The following is a 23,164-nucleotide window of genomic DNA, read 5'->3' as shown; positions in this document are numbered from 1 at the left end:
TTCCGAGCTCCAGGCGCTCTCATGTCGAGAGCCTTTTCTGCAGTTCACTGAGGCAGGAGTGACTATTCGCACAGTGCCTTCCTTTCTGCCCAAGATTGTTTCTCGCTTCCATGTGAATCAGCAGCTCTGTCTCCCTTCCTTTCGTAGGGAGGACTACCCAGAGGAGTACTCTGCTCTTAAATATCTGGATGTGAGACGAGTCATCATCAGATACTTGGAAGTGACCAATGATTTCCGGAAATCGGATCATCTGTTTGTCCTGTTTGCAGGTCCTCGTAAGGGTCTGCAGGCTGCTAAGCCTACAGTGGCAAGATGGGTCAAGGAAGCCATTGCAGCGGCTTATGTGGCCGCGGGGAAGGTGCCGCCTATCCAGCTGAAGGCTCACTCCACGAGAGCTCAGGCGGCCTCGATGGCAGAGGCCGGATCCGTCTCCTTGGAAGAGATATGCAAGGCGGCAACTTGGGCTTCGGCTCATACATTCTCCAAGCATTACCGGTTGACTGTGGCTGCACGGGCGGAGGCCCGGTTTGGAGCTTCAGTGTTGAGGTCAGGGATTTCTATGTCCCGCCCTGGGTGAGTACTGCTTCGGTACATCCCACCAGTCTATGGATTGATCAGCTTGATGATATGGAAGGTAAAATTATGTATAATCATACCTGATAATTTTCTTTCCATTAATCATAGCTGATCAATCCATAGCCCCTCCCAGATATCTGTACTGTTTTTATTCTGGTTGCATTTCAGGTTCAAGTTTAGTCTTCAGTTACTTCAGAAAGACTTCGTGTTCAAATTCTTCCTTCACTTGGATTCTTCAAGAGTTGAGACGAGTTTGTGTTACAGTGAGCTGCTGCATTCCTCTCCCCTCCGTTTTATGGGGCTGGATTGAGATTTAAATTCTGCCGGCACTCCCTCCCGCTTCGTGCGGCTGTAGGGCAGCTTTGTACCCCTCCCGCTTCGGCGGTGTTAGGGTCAGTCAGCTCCTCCCGCGGTTGCGGTTGCAGGATAAGCCAGATCCCCCCGCATCGGCGGGTGTGGTGTCCCTCCCCCGCTCCGCGGGGATGAGCTGGACGGATTCCCCTCCCCCACTTGTGTGGGGATGAGCTGGGTTAATTCCCCTCCCCCGTTTCGGCGGTGGTGAGCTGGGCAGAGTGTCCCTTCGTGGGTGTAATTCTCTAAGTGCTGAGTCCTGCGGATGGAGCTTTGATATCGACATACTGAGGAGTTTCCGGCAGCACATGACCACATATAGGGAGGCAAAAGTTTGCTCTCTATCTCCACCTGCTGGTAGATGGACACAACCCACCAGTCTATGGATTGATCAGCTATGATTAATGGAAAGAAAATTATCAGGTATGATTATACATAATTTTACCTTTTTAGGGGTTTTCTGTGGAGTTGGGGAGGATAGCTAAATTTTCACACATTTTGTTAAAGATACTGTCTCCCCCCCCCCCCCCTTTTTACAAAGCCGCACTAGCGTCTGCTAGTGTGGTAATGCTGACACACCCCATTCAAAGTGAATGGGCTGTGTCGCCATTGCCACGCGGCTTTGTAAAAGGGGGGGGGGGTTGTAAATTATACACTAAGTAGAATTTTCTTATTTGTAACCTGTGTTGAGCTTCTCATTGCCGTTTCTCTGTTTTTGGTCTGAGGCTGTAATTTGCAGCCTTAGTTGGCTTGCAACCAAGATAGTTTCTTGGTACTTAACTTTACACTGATAATTTGTTTTGATCACTGCACTACTGTCTGTATTTGGTTAGCATAATTTGGCAAGGCTAATATAGTTATGATTAACAATACAAGCATCAAAAACAATTTATCAGCTATGAGTATAGGTGAGATGGCTGATTTCCCTTACCCTGTCCAGTATGCCTACTGTGATTTGTTGCACGTCACTGGATTGATATGTTTTTTAATGTCTTCACTGGCTGAAAAAAGGGGACCATAAATATATCTGTGTATGTATGTAAAATCAGTTTTGTTGGCTAGTGTTTATTTGCTGATCTCTGTCATGTTGTGTCTGGGATGAGTGTCAGCAAGAAAGTGTCTCTGATTTCATTTTGTGTTGTCATGGGCCATTGAGCTGCTGATCATATTACTGTCTTTGATCACTGGGTTCTATTGAAGGTGGGGCAGTGATATTCTTTGCACGTTTTATCTATTTCAGTATGATTATTTGAAGTATGGTTTCTGAAACTTTTCAGTACATGCAGAAATTGAAATCTCTGGCTAGGATGAAAACGGAAAGTTCTTTCACATGAGGCCCGTCTTTCAGGGAAAGGGGATTAGATTTATGACAAGTACTTTTTCCAGCCAGTAACTCATGAACTCTTGCACCTTCAGTAAGGAAGAAATCCAGGTTGATGCTTTGACTTACTTGAACTGTGCTAAACCAGGGATCTCAAATTTAGGCTTTGAGGTCCACAAATGGCTCTGGTTATTAGGATGTCCCTAAGGAATATGTTATGAAAAATGTAGTTGTGTTGCCGCAGTTATATGCAGGGCTGTCTCGTGCATCATTCTTAGAGTCGGAGCCAGACCTGCTCAACACTTGATTGCATTTTGAAACCCACTACAGGATGTTACAATTGTAACAGGTGCCACTCCTGTAGAAAGACTGCAGTAAATATTCTTTGCAGGTGAAGTGTTAGTATGGCCAATAGTCATTAGTGTCACTATTGTTGATTTCTGAGGAAGTATGGACTTTAAAATCTCTTAATCTCATAAGGAGATTAAAATATGTATATGTCAGAAAACAATTGCCACAGTGATTATACATACAGTGTTACCAATTGATGGTCATTGACTGAAATGAATTTCTGCTATACTACTACTATTTAAGACTTTTATAGCGCTACAAGGCATATGCAGCGCTGTACACCATACACGAAAAAAGACAGTCCCTGCTCCTATACCCATATATCCTGCAATTGAAGCATTTAATGCTGCAGGTGGGTAGTTTGCAGCAACAGAAGGAGGCACATGCACAGCACTGGATATAAAGGTGTGGCTCTTCTCTCCAATTTCTGGAGAGGAATATACCAGCTCTGGTTTGGTCTATATGTTGATTTTGTTTGAAGGGTAGGGTTTTTCTTTTAGATAGTTTTAATTGTAATTTGTTTGTAAATCATTTTGATGCAGTTGGTGCTGTGAATGGTGCTATATAAAGTATAAAAAATGAAATCATAAAGGTTCTCTGGCTCTTTCAAATTAAATAATCCAGATTAAAAGCTTCCCTTTTTCAGGTTGTACATTTGACCACTACTTTATAATATTTTCTCCTTGACTCTCTTGTTCTTCGTGTGATTGTTTTCACTAGATTGTAATCTCTGTGGGGCAGGGACTTTCTCTCATATATTTGTACAGTTCTGTGTATGTCTGGTAGTGCTTTAGAAATAAGTAGCAGTAGTAAATTGGTGGCAGAACAATTAAATTATTCTTATCTAGGAGGATTGCAGCAATGAACTGTAGAATGTGAAATAGGCAACATTAAAAAAAAAAAATATATATATATATTGTTGACCAAATGTTTTTCTGTAGTGTGCTTTATATAGTACCGCAAGTTGCAGCATTTGTTTAGGATTTATTTTTTGTCTGCAAAAGGTGTTTGATCAGTTTTGGAACCATATATTTTTTCCGGTTGTTCTTTCAGTTCACAAAGTTTCAAAAAAATATGAGTGGTCATGTTTCTCAACATGTGTGTAAAAAGCTCAGATCAGCCCTCCTGTTTGTTTAAGATTTTGCACACAGGGTACTTTTTGTTGTTGAATTTTCTGTCATGTTTTTTTTTAATTATTTCATTTTTTTTTGTCCTTCTTTCCTCCAGATGCTAGAGATATAGAAGAACTGCACAAGAATAGTATCACACATATTCTTTCAATCCATGACAGTGCTCGGCCTTTGCTTGAGGTAAGAGGGGAACAGGTACCCTTCCCCTATCCACCCCTCACATACACACTTTATGTAACCTCAGCCCCTCATATTGCGCTGCTGTGAACATTGCCATTTAAGGGGGAAATTAACAACGTGGGCTACTGTTAGGATGAGTTATTGTACCACTAACTTGTGCTATTTTAGTGTTTGTTGGTCCCATTTTATGCAGTAAGACCTAATTACTAATAACCCAGGTTAACAGTAAAATAACATGTTCATAATGGTACTACATTATTAACTTCCCACCTTAGTTATTCATGAGATGATGCAAAGCAATTTATTTCTTTCAAAGGTTTAGCTATGCCTACCTCTTCTTACTTCTTCTAACCTTCCTATTAGAAAGCACAGAGAAATCTAAATTCTACAGATGGTAAGTGCGACTTGAATAAAATGCCTTTAATTTGTTAAAAAAAAGCCTCCCCTTCCCTCACCATGTTGGTTAATGAATTCTTGTAATTTCCTTACTTGAAAGGTATTATGCAGGTCCATAGTAAAATTGCCTCTGTACACACTCAATTTTCTCTCTCTTTTCTTTCTTTTTTTATTGATGAAAACTGTCTAGTTTGCTTTTTAAAAAATACAGTGCTCAACGAATTGCAAAGGAAAGAGACTAACTAGTTCACAGTTATATATCTATACTTTCTATAATGCTGAACAGTGCTTGCCACAGTGTAAAAATCTAGTAACCTTTTAATTTGTGAGCAAGGGGCTTGATTTAAAACAGGAGCTTAAGACTGTAGAATGGACCCCCTAAGAGAAAGGGTGGTCCTTTAGTGCAAAGCTGCTTGTTGAGAAGGCCACCCTGTTACAACCACATTTGATCCTTGAACACACTGTTGAACAGGAAGGCTTTTTCTCTGTGTGTGAGACTAAGGGCAGAGAGTTCCTTTCATGGAAATAGCACATAGCAGAGCCCTCCCGGGTTACTGGCTGCAACCTCTGAGCTTTGCTTTGCAGCAGTCTCCAGTGCCTGCTTGTTGAGTAGTACTGAAAGCACCCTGAATTTCAGGACAGTGTATTTCTCTGTGGCTGCTCATGGTTATGCTGAATTGAAGAGAAGCTGTTTTTATTCTACCTTCCACTGCACTGTTAGTGCATATTTTCTTCTTCAGGCTTTTGAGCTGTGAATGGATAAAGCTTGGCCTGTTTACAGTGCTATCAGATAATGCTACTGGTTACAGTATATTTAGTAGTGTATGACTTAATCTTAACTAATACAGCATAAAGTAGTGCATCTAGCATCATTCTGACTATTCTACTGCTATAAATGTCCATTTAAATACAGTGGCAAAATGTAGTGTCTATTACATTTTACCTGTAGCTAAAAATAAATCACTTTATAAAGTTCTCATTCTTAAAGTACTCTGTCACTTATGAACTTCTGTATTTCTCATTCCGATAATGGCGATCGCCACTACAGCATAATGCAAGCCACATTGAGCCTGCAAATAGGTGGGAAAATGTGGGATACAAATGCAATAAATAAATAAAATAGCCCATCCCTTTAAACACTGGAAAACGTTTGGGCACCAGGTCACACGGGCCTAAAATTCAGCATCTACTGCTTGGAAGAGGAGCTTAATTTGAGCAAGCAAAGGAGTCAGGCCTAGGGTTACCATATTTGGTGCCCCCAAAAAGAGGACACACGCTCTGCCCCACCACACCCTGCCTGCCCCACCACTCCCACACTCCCCGTCACATACACCTCTTTCACACCCCCTAAGGGTGTCCTGTCCTCCCCTTACCTTACTGTACTGCCCTGGTGGTCTAGTGACCTCTTTGGGGCAGGAAAGAGCCCTCTCTTTCCTGCCTGGAGCGGCTGCAGACTGTCCTGCTGCCTCCCGTACCGGCGCCGATTCAAAATGGCTGCTGAGAGTGACCTTGCAAGACTTCTGCAGAAGTCTCGCAAAGCCGCTGCTTGAACTCTCGGCGGCTATTTTGAATCGGCGCCAGGACCGGAGGCAGCAAGAGACAGTCTGCAGCCACTCCAGGCAGGAAAGAGGGGGCTCTTTCCTGCCCCGAAGAGGTCACTAGACCACCAGGGCAGTACAGTAAGGTGAGGGGAGGATAGGACACCCCTAGGCCAGCCTTCCCGTTTGTCCACAAATCCGGACAAACGAGCAGTCTGGCAAAACCCATCCGGTTGCCCAGCTGTGTCCTCAAAAAGAGAAAATGTATGGGTAAGACCGGACATATGGTAACTCTACTCAGGCCTGTGCAGCCATGAGAGCAGCTGCTGTAGGCTGGCCTTTGAAGAAGAAAGGTAGTAGGGCTAGAAATGTTAAATCAAAAGACAACTCCTTTTCTTCCCCCTTCCTCCTCCCCCCCAACGTAACAAAATTTAAAACAATAATCAGCCATAAAAAAACAGGTTTTACCCTTGCTTCTGAAACAGGTTTGTAAGAAAGATCCCTTATTCTCCTACTGAGGATACCTGAACTGCAGTTTGTATGTTCCAGCATGGATAATTTGCTTACAGCACGATGTGTTGTCTTTGACGTTTTCATTGAGCAGATTCGGGAAATCCTTTGAAAATATACCAGGGCCTTAGCCTGTAAAATTTTTGTCGTCGTATTTTTCGTATCAAACTGTCTCTTTATGGAATTCTTTACCACTTGAATTCAGAAAAATTAGAAATGACTCAGTTTTTAGAAGGTTTGATTAATACTTTTCTATTTTGTAAATATGTTGTACTTGGAGCCAAATGAGATTGTTTTGATTGTGTGTTTTTTTTCTGTTTTGTTTTCTATTTAGCAGTTTTTGTTAGTTTACTTGAACAAATGGTTCAGCTCTTTTTTTATCTTATTGTTAGCCCCAGCAAACAATTTTGGTATCTGTGGGCTATAAGCTTTGTATAATATAATGTAAAGTGTTGCGAGCCCACTGTTTCTCATTTCATAAAACGTGGGGCTGTTTTGTAATGCAGATATGAGCAATATTTTTTGACTGGACATCCAGAAGGCACCAGTTGGCCTCATCCGATTAACTGGTAACTTCTGGATGTCCACTCAAAAAATATTGCTCGTATCTCCATTACAAAACAGATGAACCTCATAGAGAATAGCAGTATATATATATTTTTTAATTGGTGTGCTTGTTTTATCTTTTTAAAGTTCAAAACTTGAATGCACCATGAATACTCATGATGATGCACAGATTCTGGAGCCTCTTATTTTTGTAATAGTGTTCTTCATCATCACTAAGAGGGCAGTTCTACATGTGGGAACCTCCTTTTAGTCGTCCAGATGATGCGCATCTGGGCGCACAGATTCTGTTATAGAATACTAGTGTAACTAGCATCGGCACGCCTATGGGTCCGCATTTACACCAGCCAATGACGTGGCTTAACTGTAGCTAGTATATAAAAATGACAGTCATTAAACACTGCTGCCATCTTATAAAGATAAGTGCTGTGTTGTGCTATATTACACGCTTTTTGTGAACAATTATGATACACTGCAAAAAAATATTTGCTATTATTTAAAAAAAAACAAGGGTGATCCTATGAAGATTTGCAGTGCAACCATTTTCCTCTATATGAAGAAGGAACGATATGTTCTAATGGTGTGAGTTGCATTAAGATCTGATGATCCCCCCCAAAAAATGTCTATACATTGACATATATAAGTCACTACTACCGTGTTTCCTCGAAAATAGGACATCCTCCGAAAATAAGACCTAGTAGAGGTTTTGCTGCAATTTGAAAATATAAGGCTTCCTCCGAAAATAAGACCTAGCATGGGAGGCCTTACTTTTCGGGGAAACATCGGGGTCACCCCCCCACCCTAGATCGGCGGCTCCCCCCCTCGATCGGCGGCTCCCCCCGCCCTCAGTCGCTCCCGGAACTAACCTCTTAAACGCTTCCTTTCACCTTCGCACTCACCGCAAGCAGCAGGGCAGGCCACTCCTTCCTTCCCTGTCCCGCCCTCGCCTGACGTTACGTTACGTCAGGCGAGGGCGGGACACGGAAGGAAGGAGTGGCCTGCCCTGCTGCTTGCTGCGAGTGCGAAGATGAATGGTGAAAGGAAGCGTTTAAGAGGTTAGTTCCGGGAGCGACTGAGGGCGGGAAGGAGCCGGCGATCGAGGGGGGGGGGAGCCGGTGATCTTGGTTGGGGGGGCGACCCGATGTTTCCCCGAAAAATAAGGCCTCCCCTGAAAATAAGACCTAGCGGGTCTTGGGGAGCAAAAATTAATATAGGACAGTGTCTTATTTTCGGGGAAACACGGTAGTGCAGATTCTGTTATTGACTTTCCTGCTATAATACTAATGTTTGGGACGATTTTTATGTAATAGCTATAGTTGAGTCCCCACATTTATTATTTTTTGGTCTATTAATTAGAAGTGGCTTAACTGTAGGCACCTAAATGCTGCAAGGGTGCACATACCTCATAGTATGCTATACGTTGTCCTGCAAATTCTAGATACCGCAACTAGAGTTGTGCACGCAAATCTGGGTGTATTCTGATTTGCAAATGCAACTCAATTGGTTAACAAGCCAATTGGCACCAATAATTGGATGTTAAGCAATTATTGGCACTAATTAGAATTTATACACACTACTCGCTAAGCGTATTGTATAAAGTAGTCTGTGTAAATTCTACTGCGCAGATCTCAGAAGTGGGCATGGCCATGGGAGGAGCATTGGCAGGTGGTGGATGTTCCTAAAATGTACGCACGTGTTATAGAATAACCCGTTCCCACGCCTAAAGTTGGGCATGGGCGTTTACACCAGCTTTTCATTGGTGTAAATGGCTACGTAGGTCCGTTTTCCATCCATGCTGATTTTTTTCGGTGCCAAATATAGAATCTAACCCTGAATGTGTAAGTGGAAGCATTATTCTTGCCCTTCCCATGCTCCGTCCCTGTGAACACCTCCCGTGCATTTGTGCACTATGCCAGGTATGCAGACCCCTGCAGAATAGTGCTTAGTCACTTTGCTGATACTATATACGCATAATTGTGAAAGTGCTAGCATTCTGTACATTTATGCACACAAGTGGCATGTAAATGCAGGTGCCCAGTTGTAATTTCTGTCTAAGTTATGAACATAAATACATGTTTTACGAGAGTGTTTGGAGAGAGTATTCTTTGCCAGAGGTCAACAGGCTGAAAGCTCTTGGTTTTGTTCTCTTCTCTTGGTTTTGGGATTTAATTTCCTTGTGCTTTCTCTGTTTGTCTGTAGAGGAAGTGGAGTTGTGCTTTTTGTTCTTACATGGAGAATCTGTCACCTTTGTGATCATATTTGTGCTTTGAAAGGGGTTGAGGGCGGTGTGCTTGGCAGCATCTTTCTTGCAAGATGACACCAGAGATTTTACTAGATATTTTTGTCTGAATTTTGTGGAAATAAAGGTTGTCAACCAAGTTGCAGGTGATATAATATCCAAATTGACTAATGCAGCAATCATGATTCTCTGTCTGAATTTTAAAACTCTAAAAAGAATTCTTAAATAGCACACTTTTTTTTTCTTTGGTATGGATGTATTTTCCATATCTTTTTATTTTCTATCAGAGCAGACATGCCCTTGTGGTTTCCACAGTTCCTCACTGAGAAAAGAAGTCAAGTGAGGCAGAGGTTCAGCCGGAAATATCAGAAAGCATTTAAAATTCAGGGATGCGAGACAAGGCTTCTCTGTCTGTCTTTTCCTTCCTTCACCTGTCAAATGGCAGCTTCCCAGTTCAAAACTTTTGCCATTCTCTCATTCTGTTGGAGGTTGGAGATGGCAACTGTCCTTTCCCCCTTCTGAACCCAGCCATCTCTGAGACCAAAGCCTGGGTCTGAAGTTCCCTGACAGTGGGGTGAGTGGAGGCGAAACTGGGTCAGAGGAGCTGTGTGAGGAGCCGAGAGGACCCGGAATTGCGCGACACCAACGTCATATTGCAGGCGCCCGGATCATTCAAAAGTGCGCCTTTACCCTGGGGCTGGTAGATTCCTGAAGGCTGTCAGCGAGTGGAGGTGAGACTATTGGTCTGAGGAGCAGATAGGATCTGGAAGTGTGTGGCGCCAATCTCATCTTGCAAGTGCCTGAACCGTTCAAAAGTGTGTCCGGCAGATTCTGAAGGCTGTCAGTGAATGGAGGTGAGACTGGGTCAGAGGAGCCGTCGGAGGTGCAGAGAGGACCTAGAAATGCGCAGCACAGAAGTCATCCTCTGCAGGCACCTGGACCATTCGAAAGCATGCCTTTACTCTGTGGCGCGGCTGCATGGCATGGCATTTGGACTGTAGATACAAGGATTGAAACCAGGTTGGGGGTTACAGTCGGCCAGTTGTTACTTTATTCAAGAAACTGTCCATAAATTGGAGGAGTTGGACAAAAAGTTTCTATTACATGATCAAAGGCTCCAGAAGTTGGAGCCTCAGATTGCAACTCTGAAGACAGTTGGCTCTTCTGCAGTTAAAGATAGCCTCTCAATCCATAATGGGTTGGAGAGGCTGGAGAACCTGCACGAGAGCCAAAAATCTCAGAATTTAGAATTTTCCTATAACTAGATTGCTTTGCTTTATTGTTTGCTAAGTATCGTAAGGAAGTTCTGCTTATCAAATAATGATCTAAGGATTTGTCAGTGTTATCTAACTACAAATAAGTCTGTATCCAATCCTGAAGAAGGAGCTTTTGACACCTTGGAAAGCAGCAACTTTAATTTGACTAATTTCCTAGAGTCTTCCACTAATGGTATTTTAAGAAGAAAGAAATCTTCTTTTATGATTATAAGGTTTTAATGTTCCCTGATGTGGCAAGGTCCACTCAGCTCAGGAGAAATTCTTTCCTTCAGTTGAAACCTAAGGTTTTAGAGGTGGGGAGGGGACCTTTTTTTTTTTTAAGGTTCCCCTGTAAATGTTTAATCTCCTGGCAAGGGAAACATATCTTTTTTGACCTCCTCTATTTGGAAACATTTTTGAGTGATAGGTTTCTCTTGATTTTTGCTTTAGTGTCTAGGAGTCTTTTTTGGGTCTCCGGTAGTTAGGATTGGTAGTGAATAGAGTTTTATATAAATCACTAGTAAAAGAAGCCCGTTTCAGAGCAAATGAAACGGGCCCTAGCAAGGTTTTCGTCGCCAACACCCCCCTCCCTCCCTCCCTCCCTGGCCAACCCCTTTGTTGTTCTGGCATTGCTCCGCCCCCAACGTCATGACGTTTGACGCGAGGGCGGGGCCCAGAGCGATTTCCCACCCACCCCGCCTCCCTGCCTCCCTCCCTGCCAACCCCTTCGTTGTTCTGCCATTGCTCCGCCCTCGAGGGCGGGGCCCGGAGCGATTTCCCACCCCCCCCCGCCTCCCTGCCTCCCTCTCTGCCAACCCCTTCGTTGTTCTGCCATTGCTCCGCCCTCGAGGGCGGGGCCCGGAGCGATTTTGGTGGCTTCACCACCACGAACCTTCGAACCTTTTTGAAGGAAGTCAGAGCTTGGCTTCACTGACGTCAGTGTCCTCAGAACGTTGAGGGTGAGTTTTATTATAGTAGATGTTTTCAGGTTGTTAGTTTCCTTAGTTTGCCATCAAGTTCCTCTTGATGTAGTCTAATGCATTAGTTAGATGTGTTTGATCTTAATTCTTGGAAAATCAAATTTGCTTCTTTTGTGTTTTTCTTCTTTGTATTCTTGATGTAGTTCAATAAACAAGACTGCATTTCATATATTTTAGACCCTTGTGCCCACAATTTGTTCTAGCTCTTAGCTAATCAGCACACCTCGGGCCCCAGGAATTATTACTTGCTTTAAAACTGTTGCTTGAGATGAGGAAGGGAGGAGGACTGAAAAAAAAAAGAGGAAGTAAAGTGTCTTGCAACTTTTCTATTACCCTGGGGGATTCATGCTATGGTTAACCTGAAGCAGTGTTGCGTATGTTCTATTTTGAGAAATTGGAGGCCACATCTTCACTTACCTAGGGAGGGATAGAGAGAGTTTCAAAGGGAGAAGAAATGGTTTCAGGGTTTGCAAGTCCACTGTTAAAATCTTTTTATGTGTTCTGTCAAATTGGTGTGTGTGTGTGGGGGGGGGGGGGGGGGGGGGATAGGAGTGCAATGATTTGTTTTAGAAAGTAGACATCTGCTGAAGAATTGTACCTAAATATCAGTTTGCATAAAGAATAGCTAGCAACTTTATTTTTCCTTCACAGACTGCTGTTTGAGTAGTAGTTCATAGCCTGCAGAGCATATTAAACATGTTCCAGAATCAACAAAGCATGCTTTTAAGTTTTAATCTTTATCCTCTCTGTCCATTGGCACATGCATATACAGACTGACAGACATGACCAAAGCACTGCAAGGGGGGGGGGGGGGGGGGGGGGGGATGGGTCTTTCACAAAAGCAAATTGGTAGGTTGCATGCAGTTCAAAATGATGCAGAAAAATTAGTAGTAGGTGGTAGAAGATGTGACCCCTTATTTGATATGGTTACACTGGCTCTTTGTAGGAGCTAGAATTGAGTTTAAGGTTTTGCTTTTTATGTTTAAATTTTATTTATTGAAGCAGAATAACAGCCAAACCTTCAAAAACAACAACAAATGAACAAAATCAAACCATCCAAAGGTAGAATACTATATTTTCCCCCCATCACCATCTCTTTCCCAGCTGCAGGCAGTACAAAGCAAGAACAGCAAGATGAACATGAATTAAGAATCCGGCTTTGAGACGGTGGTTGCAAAGTGGCCCAAAACTGTTCCTAGATATGCTGAAAGTCTTTTTTTCCTTGAAGTCAAATCTCGGATGCTCTGTCTTTTGCTTTTGTCTTTAAAATTCTTTATAGTTTTTTGCCCTTGTTATTTGATTGATTTTGTTAAACTTTATACTCCTGCATGAACCCTGCTTTCAGTGGTGGAAATAAAACTGGCTAACCAATCTAAGGCTCTTTGCAAATTGAAAGCTATGGAACAACGAACAACAGTAGGGAAAGGTCCGGAGCTTTGAAATCTGCTTCCGTCTGCCTTTCACAACATGAAGAATTATATGACTTTTTGACGCAGTTTAAAGACTTGGTTGTTTAACAAATATTTAGTCAACCCTACTTAAACACTAAGTCCCCATTCTTTGGAATGTTATGATTTATAACAGCTGTTTATTTTGCTTTTTGTTTTGTTTGATCTGATTTATTGGTTTTATGTCAAATTTGTGTGCATTAATTATTTTTCTGTATACTGATACTTCTTTTTTCTGTAATCTGCTCTGAACTGGTTGATTGCACAGAATATAAAAGACTTGAGTTAAATTAAATTCTCTGAGGACAAGCAGGTTGCTTGTTTTCACATGTGGGTGACGTCTAACGGCAGCCCCAGATCGGAGATCTTCCTAGCAACAAGCGTTTGCTAGCCCTCGCGCGCGCATGCTCGACTGTCTTCCCGCCCGAACGCGAGCGTGCTCCTCAGTCTTCTTTTTTCCGCGGCTCAGGACAGCTGTTTACGGTGGTTCTGTGCCTCAAGGAGACCCCTCGTGTGTTTTCCCCGCTTTTTTTCCTTTTGGAAAGTGTTCGGAAAGTAGTCTGATCTTGTTCTTGTTAAAAAAAAAAAAACGTTTCCTCTATTTCGTAGTTTTGCCCATTAAGTTTTCTTTCGTCGTCTGAAGCGGCCTTTTTGGCCGCCCGTACGGGTTTTTCCCTGTTTTGGTGCTCTCTTTTTGGCATCATCGCGAATTTTGATTTCGCTGGTGTGATTTTTCCGCCCATGTCCTCGAAGCCTGCCAGCGGCTTCAAGAAGTGCACTCGGTGCAGCCGGACGATTTCGCTCACTGATAGGCACGTTTCATGTCTTCAGTGTTTGGGGGCTGGTCATCGTCCCCAAGCCTGCACTCTGTCTTCTCTTGAAGAGGAGGACCCAGGCAGCAAGATTGGCTCAGTGGAACCTTTTGTTCGGAGCCTCGTCCGGTACTTCGACGCCCGCGGTACCGAGGTCATCGGAGGTATCGATGTCATCGGAAGGTGCATCGTCATCCGGAGCGCAGGTGAGGGCTGTCCATTCCCCTGCTGGTAGCGGTGAGCCCTCAAGTAGGTCTCCGCCTGCCTCGAGGGCTCCTGCGGTACAGGCCCCCTGGGATCGACCTGCTTCGGACCCGGCCCGGAGGAGGCGTTTGGATTCAACGTCCTCCTCTTCGGTACCGGGCGGTTCCGGTGACATGTTTCGAGCGAAGGCAAAGAAGCATCGTCATCTGTCGCCTTCCCGTCTCGGTACTGAGAGCTCCGGGACACCGAAAGATTCGGCACCCGCTAAGCGTCGACGCCGGGACGACCGCTCGCCCTCCATACAAGAGGTGTCGATGCACTCTACCCCGGACAGCACAGTACCGCCTCCGCGCCCCAGGCAGATTCTGAGTTTGTCGCCTGTACCAGCCCCACTGCCTTCCTCAACAGCTGCTTTGAACGAGAGCCTCCGTGCCATCCTTCCAGGGATCCTGGAAGAGCTGCTATGCCCGTCCGCTCCAGTACCGGGGGTGCTTGTGCTGCCGGTGCCGTTGAGAGAGGCGGTGGCTGGCTCCTCACCCGTGGTGAGGACTCCGGTACCGGCCTCGGCGACATCTCAGGCTGACTCCCCGATGACATCGATGGAAGGAGCTTCATCGCCGCCGGTGCGGGAGCCTTCCTCTTGGCGTATCCACCGTGGGCAGGTTTTCACGCAGTCGAGATGGGCCCGGCTTCGGACTGATGTTCATGAACTGGTGTCCGATACCAATGGTGAGGCCTCGTGGGAGGCAGAGGAGGACACGAGATATTTCTCTGACGAGGAGTCTTGCAGTCTCCCCTCTGATCCTACTGCCTCTTCTGAGAGGCAGCTTTCTCCCCCTGAGAGTCTGTCTTTCGCGGCCTTTGTCCCGGAAATGTCTACGGCCATTCTCTTCCCTGTGGTTGCGGAGGATGAGCCAAGGGCCGAGATGTTCAAGCTTTTAGACTATCCTTCGCCACCAAAGGAGAATCGTCCATGGTACCCATGCACCATGTCCTCAAACAGACATTGCTGGCGAACTGGGCGAAGCCGTTATCTAATCCCCTCATTCCCAAGAAAATTGAATCCCAGTATCGGATCCATGGGGATCCAGAGTTGATGAGGACCCAGTTGCCTCATGACTTTGGTGTGGTGGATCTGGCCCTTAAGAAGGTCAAGAGTTCTAGGGAGTATGCTTCGGCGCCCCCGGGCCGTGACTCTGGAACCTTGGATTCTTTTGGGCGGAAGGCCTACCATTCTGCAATGCTTATTTCCAAAATCCAGTCATACCAGCTCTATACGAGCATTCATATGCGGAACAATGTGCGGCAGTTGGCGGACTTGGTGGACAAGCTCCCTTCTGAGCACGCCAAGCCTTTTCAGCAGGTGGTCAGGCAGCTGAAGGCCTGTCGTAAATTCCTGGCCAGGGGTGTTTACGATTCTTTTGATGTCGCGTCAAGGGCTGCTGCTCAAGGTGTGGTGATGCGCAGACTCTCATGGCTGCGTGCCTCCGACCTGGAGAATAGACTCCAGCAGCGGATTGCAGATGCTCCTTGCCGGGGGGATAATATTTTTGGAGAAAAGGTTGAACAGGTGGTAGAGCAACTCCACCAGCAGGACACTGCTTTCGACAAATTCTCCCACCTGATGCCTTCAGCTTCTACCTCAACTGGTAGACGTTTTTATGGGGGAAGAAGGACTGTTACCTATTCTTCTAATAAGCGTAGGTACAATCCTCCCTCTCGCCAGCCTGCTGCTCAGGCTAAACCCCAGAGTGCTAGTTCCCGTCAACAGTGTGCGCCTCAACAGGCCCCTGCAGCTCCCCAGCAAAAGCAAGGGATGGGCTTTTAACTGGCTCCACGAGAGCATAGCCGAAATCAAAGTGTCCGTGCCGGACGATCTGCCGGTCAGAGGGAGGTTAAAATTTTTTCACCAAAGGTGGCCTCTCCTAACCTCCGACCAGTGGGTTCTCCAAATAGTCCGGCTGGGATACTCCCTCAATTTGATCTCAAAACCTTCAAATTGTCCCCCGGGAGCTCAGTCCTTCAGCATCCGCCACAAGCAGGTACTTTCAGAGGAACTCTCCGCCCTTCTCAGCGCCAATGCGGTCGAGCCAGTGCCACCGGGGCAGGAAGGGTTGGGATTCTATTCTAGGTACTTCCTTGTGGAAAAGAAAACGGGGGATGTGTCCCATCATAGACCTAAGGGCCCTGAGCAAATATCTGGTCCGAGAAAAGTTCAGGATGGATGCTTTCCCTGGGCACCCTTCTTCCCATGATTCAGGCAAACGATTGGCTATGCGCTCTGGACTTAAAGGACGCTTACACTCACATCCCGATACTGCCAGCTCACAGACAGTATCTTCGATTCCGTCTGGGAACACGGCATTTTCAGTATTGTGTGCTACCCTTTGGTCTCGCCTCTGCGCCCAGGGTGTTTACAAAATGCCTGGCTATTGTAGCGGCATCTCTACGGAGACTGGGAGTGCACATGTTCCCTTATCTCGACGATTGGCTGGTGAAGAACACTTCCAAGGCAGGAGCTCTACAGTCCATGCAGATGACTATTCAACTCCTGGAGCTACTAGGGTTTGTGATAAATTATCCAAAGTCCCATCTTCTTCCAGTACAGAAACTAGAATTCATAGGAGCTCTGCTGGACTCTCAGACGGCTCGTGCCTACCTCCCTGAAACGAGAGCCAACAATCTCCTATCTCTCGTTTCCTGGGTGCGGGTGTCGCAGCAGATCACAGCTCGGCAGATGTTGAGATTGCTCGGCCACATGGCCTCCACAGTTCATGTGACTCCCATGGCCCGCCTTCATATGAGATCAGCTCAATGGGCCCTAGCTTCCCAGTGGTACCAAGCCGTTGGGGGCCTAGAGGACGTGATCCTGCTGTCCATGAGTTTTCTCCAATCCCTTCATTGGTGGACAATTCGATCCAATTTGACTCTGGGCCGTCCCCTCCAAATTCCTCAGTCACAAAAGTTGCTGACTACGGATGCGTCTCTCCTGGGGTGGGGAGCTCATGTCGATGGGCTTCACACCCAAGGGAGTTGGTCCCTCCAGGAACGAGGTTTACAGATCAATCTCCTGGAGTTGCGAGCGGTCTGGAACGCTCTAAAGACTTTCAGGGATCAACTGTCCCAGCAAATTATCCAAATTCAGACAGGCAATCAGGTTGCCTTGTATTACATCAACAAGCAGGGGGGCACCGGATCTCGCCCCCTGTGTCAGGAGGCCGTCAGGATGTGGCTTTGGGCTCGCCGGTACGGCATGTTTCTTCAGGCCACATATCTGGCAGGCGTAAACAACAGTCTGGCTGACAGGTTGAGCAGGATAATGCAACCTCATGAGTGGTCGCTCAATTTGAGAGTGGTACGCCAGATCTTCCAAGTGTGGGGCACCCCCTTGGTAGATCTCTTTGCTACTCAAGCCAACCACATGGTCCCTCAGTTCTGTTCCAGACTTCAGGCCCACGGCAGGCTAATGTCAGATGCCTTTCTCCTGAATTGGGGGGAAGGCCTCCTGAATGCTTATCCTCCCATACCTTTGGTGGGGAAGACTTTGCTGAAACTCAAGCAAGATTGAGGCACCATGATTCTGATCGCTCCTTTTTGGTCGCGCCAGATATGGTTCCCTCTTCTTCTGGAGTTGTCCTCTGAAGAACCGTGGAGATTGGAGTGTTTTTCAACCCTCATCACTCAGAACGAGGGGGTGCTTCTGCATCCCAACCTCCAGTCTCTGGCTCTCACAGCCTGGATGTTGAGGGCATAGATTTTGCCTCCTTGGGTCTCTCCGAGGGTGTGTCCCGTATCTTGCTTGCTTCCAGGAAAGATTCCACTAAGAAGAGTTACTTTTTCCTGTGGCGGAGGTTTGCCATCTGGTGTGACAGCAAGGCCCTAGATCCTCACTTGTGTCCTACACAGACCCTGCTTGATTACCTCTCACTTGTCTGAGTCTGGTCTTAAGACCAACTCTGTAAGGGTTCATCTTAGTGCATACCATTACCGTGTGGAAGGTAAGCCGATCTCGGGACAGCCTTTAGTTGTTCGCTTCATGAGAGGTTTGCTTTTGTCAAAGCCCCCCATCAAACTTCCTACCGTGTCATGGGATCTCAATGCCGTTCTCATCCAGCTGATGAAACCTCCTTTCGAGCCACTGGATTCCTGCCATCTGAAGTACTTGACCTGGAAGATCATTTTCTTGGTGGCGGTTACTTCAGCTCGCAGAGGCAGTGAGCTTCGAGCCTTAGTAGCTCATGCTCCTTATACTAAATTTCATCATAACAGAGTAGTCCTCCGCACTCACCCTAAGTTCTTACCGAAGGTGGCGTCGGAGTTCCATCTGAACCAGTCAATTGTCTTGCCAACATTCTTTCCCCGTCCTCATTCCTGCCCTGCTGAACGTCAGCTGCACACATTGGACTGCAAGCGAGCATTGGCCTTCTATTTGGAGTGGACACAGCCCCACAGACAGTCCGCCCAGTTCAGTGGCGTAGCTAGACAGCCAATTTTGGGTGGGCCTCAGCCCAAAGTGGGTGGGCACAAAATTCTCTCTCTGCCCCGCCCCTTCCTCCCCCTATTCTCCACCTCTCCCCCAGCACCTCCCAACTCAAAATAAAAACAGAAACAGTTTAGCTCATGAGGAAAGTGACATCCGCTATGCACATTTCTCAAGCTATCATATTTCAGTTAAGATTCAAAATAAAGTAAAATGCCGTTTCTACCTTTGTTGTCTGGTCATTTTCTTTTTCCATCATGTTGATCCAGGTTCTCTTTTGAACTTTCCAATCTTTCTGCTATTTCTCCTTCAAGCAGCTGCTGTCCATTTGTCTTTTTCTCCTCTCTTGTTCCATTCCCTCACTTCACTTGCCTCTGACATATTGACCTTTCCATTTTAGCTCTTTCCTCTTTTTTTTCTTTTCTTTTCTCTGTCCACCCAAATTTTATCCTAACCCCTTTTCCTTTGTTTTACTTTTCAGATATCTGTCAGATTTCCATTTCCTTTCCACACACTAGTTCTCCTATTCCCCATCTCTCTACTTCCTCAGCCATCCATTCCCTTCCATCTTCAATCTATTCCCCATTAGCATATTTCTTTCCCCTGTAATCACCATCTTCCTCGCGTTTATTTCCTTGCCACCCCCTTGGCCTCTCCCACATGGTTCCACCTTTCCCAGTGTCTCTCTCCCTCCACCCTTCTAGCCCAGCATCTGCTCCCTCTCTTCTCCCCACCTTCACCCCCTCCCAGCATCTTCCTGTCACTTCTCTCTTTTGTCTTGCCCCCCTCTCCCTTCCCCCACACACGTCCAGAACCTGTCCCTTCCCTTCAGTCCACTCCCCTTTGTCTTCCTCACATCTCCCCCACACGTCTAGAACCTCTCCCTTCAGCCCGCTCCCCTTTGTCTTCCTCACCTCCCCCCATACGTCTAGAACCTCTCCCTTCCCCCACATACGTCCAGAACCTGTCCCTTCCCTTCAGCCCACTCTCCCTTCCCCCACACATGTCCAGAACCTGACCACTGTCTTCCTCACCCTTTCCCACCCCCGCCGCAGCGCTTGTATTCGACGCTATTGGGCGCTGCCTCCTCCACCTCACAGTCTCCGTCTCTCCCCCCCCCCCCCTGTGGCAGCACTTACAATTTGCTACCGGCGCTGCCTGACATCACAGACGTGGAGCTGACGACCTGCTCCAGACCAGGACCTTCCCTCTGCCGCGTGCGTTCTTCTGCCCTGCGTAAACAGGAAGTTGAATCAGCGCGGCAGAGGGAAGGCCCCAACCCCGGAGCAGGACGTTGCGCCGCGTCTGTCAGCTGTCAGGCAGTGCTGGTAGCAAATCGCAAGCTGCCATGGGAGTGGGAGACGGACTCAGAGACTGTGATGTGGAGGAGGCAGCGCCGATAGCGTAGAAGACAAGCGCTACGGCGGAGTGGGAGAGGGTGAGGAGACACGGTGACATCTGGGTGGGCCTGATCAAAAACCGGGCGGGCCTGGGCCCATCCAGGCCCACCCGTAGCTACGCCCCTGGCCCAGTTGTTTGTTTCTTTTGATCCCAACAGAAGGGGAGTGGCTGTCGGGAAACGCACCATATCCAATTGGCTAGCAGATTGCATTTCTTCACTTATGCCCAGGCTGGGCTGGCTCTTGAGGATCATGTCACGGCTCATAGTGTTAGAGCCATGGCAGCGTCAGTGGCCCAATTGAAGTCAGCCACTATTGAAGAGATTTGCAAGGCTGCGACGTGGTCATCTGTCCACACTTTCATATCTCATTACTGCCTCCAGCAGGATACCCGACGCGACAGTCGGTTCGGGCAGTCGGTGCTCCAGAATCTGTTTGGGGTTTAGAATCCAACTCCACCCCCCATAGGCCCTTTTTTATTCTGTTCCAGGCTGCACTCTCTCTTAGTTGGCTAAGTTTAGGTCAATCCCAGTTATGTCCTCGCCGTTGCGAGGCCCAATTGACCCTGTTTGTTGTTTTGAGTGAGCCTGGGGGCTAGGGATACCCCACATGTGAGAACAAGCAGCCTACTTATCCTCGGAGAAAGCAAAAGCTACATACCTGTAGAAGGTATTCTGCGAGGACAGCAGGCTGATTGTTCTCAGCAACCCGCCCACCTCCCCTTTGGAGTTGTTTCTTCCCTTGTCTTGCTATTTATTGGACTGAGGCGCACGCTTGCGTTCGGGCGGGAAGACGGTCGCACATGCGCGCGCGAGGGCTAACAAATGTTTGTTGCTAGGAAGATCTCTGATCTGGGGCTGCCGTTGGACGTCACTCACATATGAGAACAATCAGCCTGCTGTCCTCGGAGAATACCTTCTATAGGTATGTAGCTTTTGCTTTTTGTATGGCTCCCACAGGGCAGGTACCTGCTGAGGGAATAAAAAACTTACATGCCTTGACATAGTTGCCCTTCCATTCCCTCTCTGGCTATTCACTGTCACTCAGGTGGGAGCAGATGAATAGCGGTTGGACTGGCCTTAACTTAACCTTAATGCTGGAACACTGTAGCAAAGGACATGGCTCTGTGCCAGATAGGGGGTAATAGCTGCTGGAAAGGAACAGGGGCTTGAGCAATGCTGTTCCCACAGGATAAGATAGTCCAGGGAGTGTGTCTGATGCATTGGCACGGGAAGAGGAGGAGCTACTGTTCAGGACCTGTTTCTCACTCACAGGCAGATGATCAAAAGCCCCGCGCTGTTCCAAACAGCACTGTAAAAATAGCGCTGGAACAGCGCGGGGCGCTATTAGACCTATGATCAGAGATAATGCATGCAAATTTAAGCAGCGCAATTATCTCTGCTCATGGGGTAGAAGTGCGGGAGGATTGTGCCTGAGCATGTATTCAGCACAATCCTCCCGCACTTGTTTGACAGGTCTGGGCTGGAGACCAATGAAAAGAGAAGGACGCCCATCTTTAAGTCGGAAGATGGACGTCCTCAACTGCCCTGGTGCAGGGATGGCCAGATTTCAAGGGAGTGTCGGAGGTATAGCGACGGGGCAGTTGAGGACGTCCAAAATTTGGACGTTTCTGTGACGGGACAGTTGAGGACGTCCAAATTTTGGACGTTTCTGCAATGGGCAGTTAAGGACGTCCAAAATTGGATGTTTCTATGAGAAAGACGTCTTTCTCATAGAAACATCCCATTTTGGACGTCCCTAACTGCCCATTGCAGAAACGTCCAAAATTTGGACGTCCTCAACTGCCCCGTCACAGAAACGTCCAAATTTTGGACATCCTCAACTGCCGTCGCTGGCAGGTTTGCTGTAGGGGGGAATGGGGGTCTGCCAGCATGCAAATGCATGCTGGACAGGGCTCACCATTCCTTCCCAATGATCTGCAAACCCTAACGCCAGTTTGGAGCTGGCATAGGGTTTGTTGCGGCCAGCGACCCAATCTTTGGCGCTGGACACTGGTCATTGGGGATGAATGCGTTAAGCGCTGATTAGCATGCATTTGCAAGCTACTTGTGCTAAGAGCCCTGTTTAGAATGCATTTGCATGCTACTTGTGCTAAGAGCCCTTGAGCGCGTTGTTTCACGCACTCGAGGGCTCTGATCATGGGGTAGTAGCGAACGCCGGTGCTAGTATGGCGCTAACAGCCTCTAGCGCCGGCGTTTGCTTTTGATCATCTGCCTGTCAGTTGGTAACTAGTAACCAAGTGGGGGAAAAGGAGAGAGAGGGAAGGAAACGTGTTTAAAAATCTAATATTATATGAGTCCTTCAAAGCAAAAGTGTATTATGTTCACTTTTGCATTATGGTCCCCCAAAAAATATGCAGACGGTCCACATTGGCAAGGGGTAAGGAGCAGACCAGAACAAAAACAAGGAGTCGGGTAGAAAAATCCAATCAAGCTTTATTAGCAACAGTAGTGGAGGGGTAAAGAGCTATGCCTGACTTGGCTAAAGTTTGACCAACAAGGGCTACCTTAAGGGCATAAGGTACTGTAGGGTAAAATTAGATGGATTTCCAACCCCAGCAAGGGGAGCAGTGGCTCAGTGCTAGGGGAGCCAGTTACTCCCTTCCTCACTAGAGGGAGAAGGGGAGTTGAAGCTCAGTCTCTTAGCTGCATTGCCAGTATATAATTCCCTCCAGCTGTGAGAGGAGGGAGAGATTTCTGGGTGGCTCCCAGCCACCAGGAGGGAGAGGAAACTGATTGAGAGAGAAGCTGCCATGGAGGACGGAAAGGGCCTGCCACTGGAGCTTCCCTTGGGGGGGGGGTAAGCTGCCATGGAGTGTGAGAATGTAAAGTAGCCCTGTCCAGCACATGAAGGCAGTTTGAGAGGCCACAGGGCTGTGGTGCTGTGAGGTAGGAGGAAAGCTGCCAATCCTGTTGGGTACAGGGTCCTCCTGGGTGCTTTGAAGAGGACAGGGGCATTATGTAGTGGTTTCCTTTGAAGAGACTGTTTGTGAAAGTTTGGGAATTATTGGGATGTATAGAACAGCAGGCTGAACTTTGACTAAGCCTTTCTGAGGGAGAGGGGAAGGTAGTGCAAAGGAAGTGGGCCTGAACTGTTAAGGAACTGAATGTTGGCTGGAGTTTGGAACCCGGCCTGAACCCTGTTTGTGAACTGCATTTTAATTTTGAGAGTGGAACTGAATTGAGAATAAAGCACTTTGGTTTTAAGTTCATATGGCAGTCTGGTTCTTTTCTGGAAACCTGTGAGCCTAACAGGGCTGCCGGCCCCAATCCAGAGTGGAGGAAGCGGACCCCTTTACAGCTGTCAAGCTGGCGTTCTTTTTTTAAAATGAATGAGCTACTGTATTGTGTTCAGATCTTTACAGTAAGATCATACAGTTGACTAGTAAGACCCCCCAGGAAGGCTGG

At 46.9% G+C, this 23,164-nt stretch overlaps 1 protein-coding gene across 2 annotated transcripts in view; it reads left to right on the top strand.

Moving 5' to 3' along the window:
- Positions 1-23,164, top strand: part of DUSP22 (dual specificity phosphatase 22) — a 231,116-nt gene that overhangs the window by 39,798 nt on the left and 168,154 nt on the right. For both annotated transcript variants that reach the window (XM_030210952.1, XM_030210957.1), the window contains one exon: positions 3,827-3,909. In XM_030210952.1, the coding sequence (XP_030066812.1) occupies positions 3,827-3,909 (83 nt within the window). The remainder of the gene's footprint in view (positions 1-3,826; positions 3,910-23,164) is intronic.

This window comes from Microcaecilia unicolor, chromosome 1 (assembly GCF_901765095.1).
Source record: "Microcaecilia unicolor chromosome 1, aMicUni1.1, whole genome shotgun sequence".
NCBI lineage: Eukaryota > Metazoa > Chordata > Amphibia > Gymnophiona > Siphonopidae > Microcaecilia > Microcaecilia unicolor.
The sequence above is the reverse complement of the archived record's forward strand: the minus strand, read 5'-3'. Positions and strand labels throughout refer to the sequence as shown.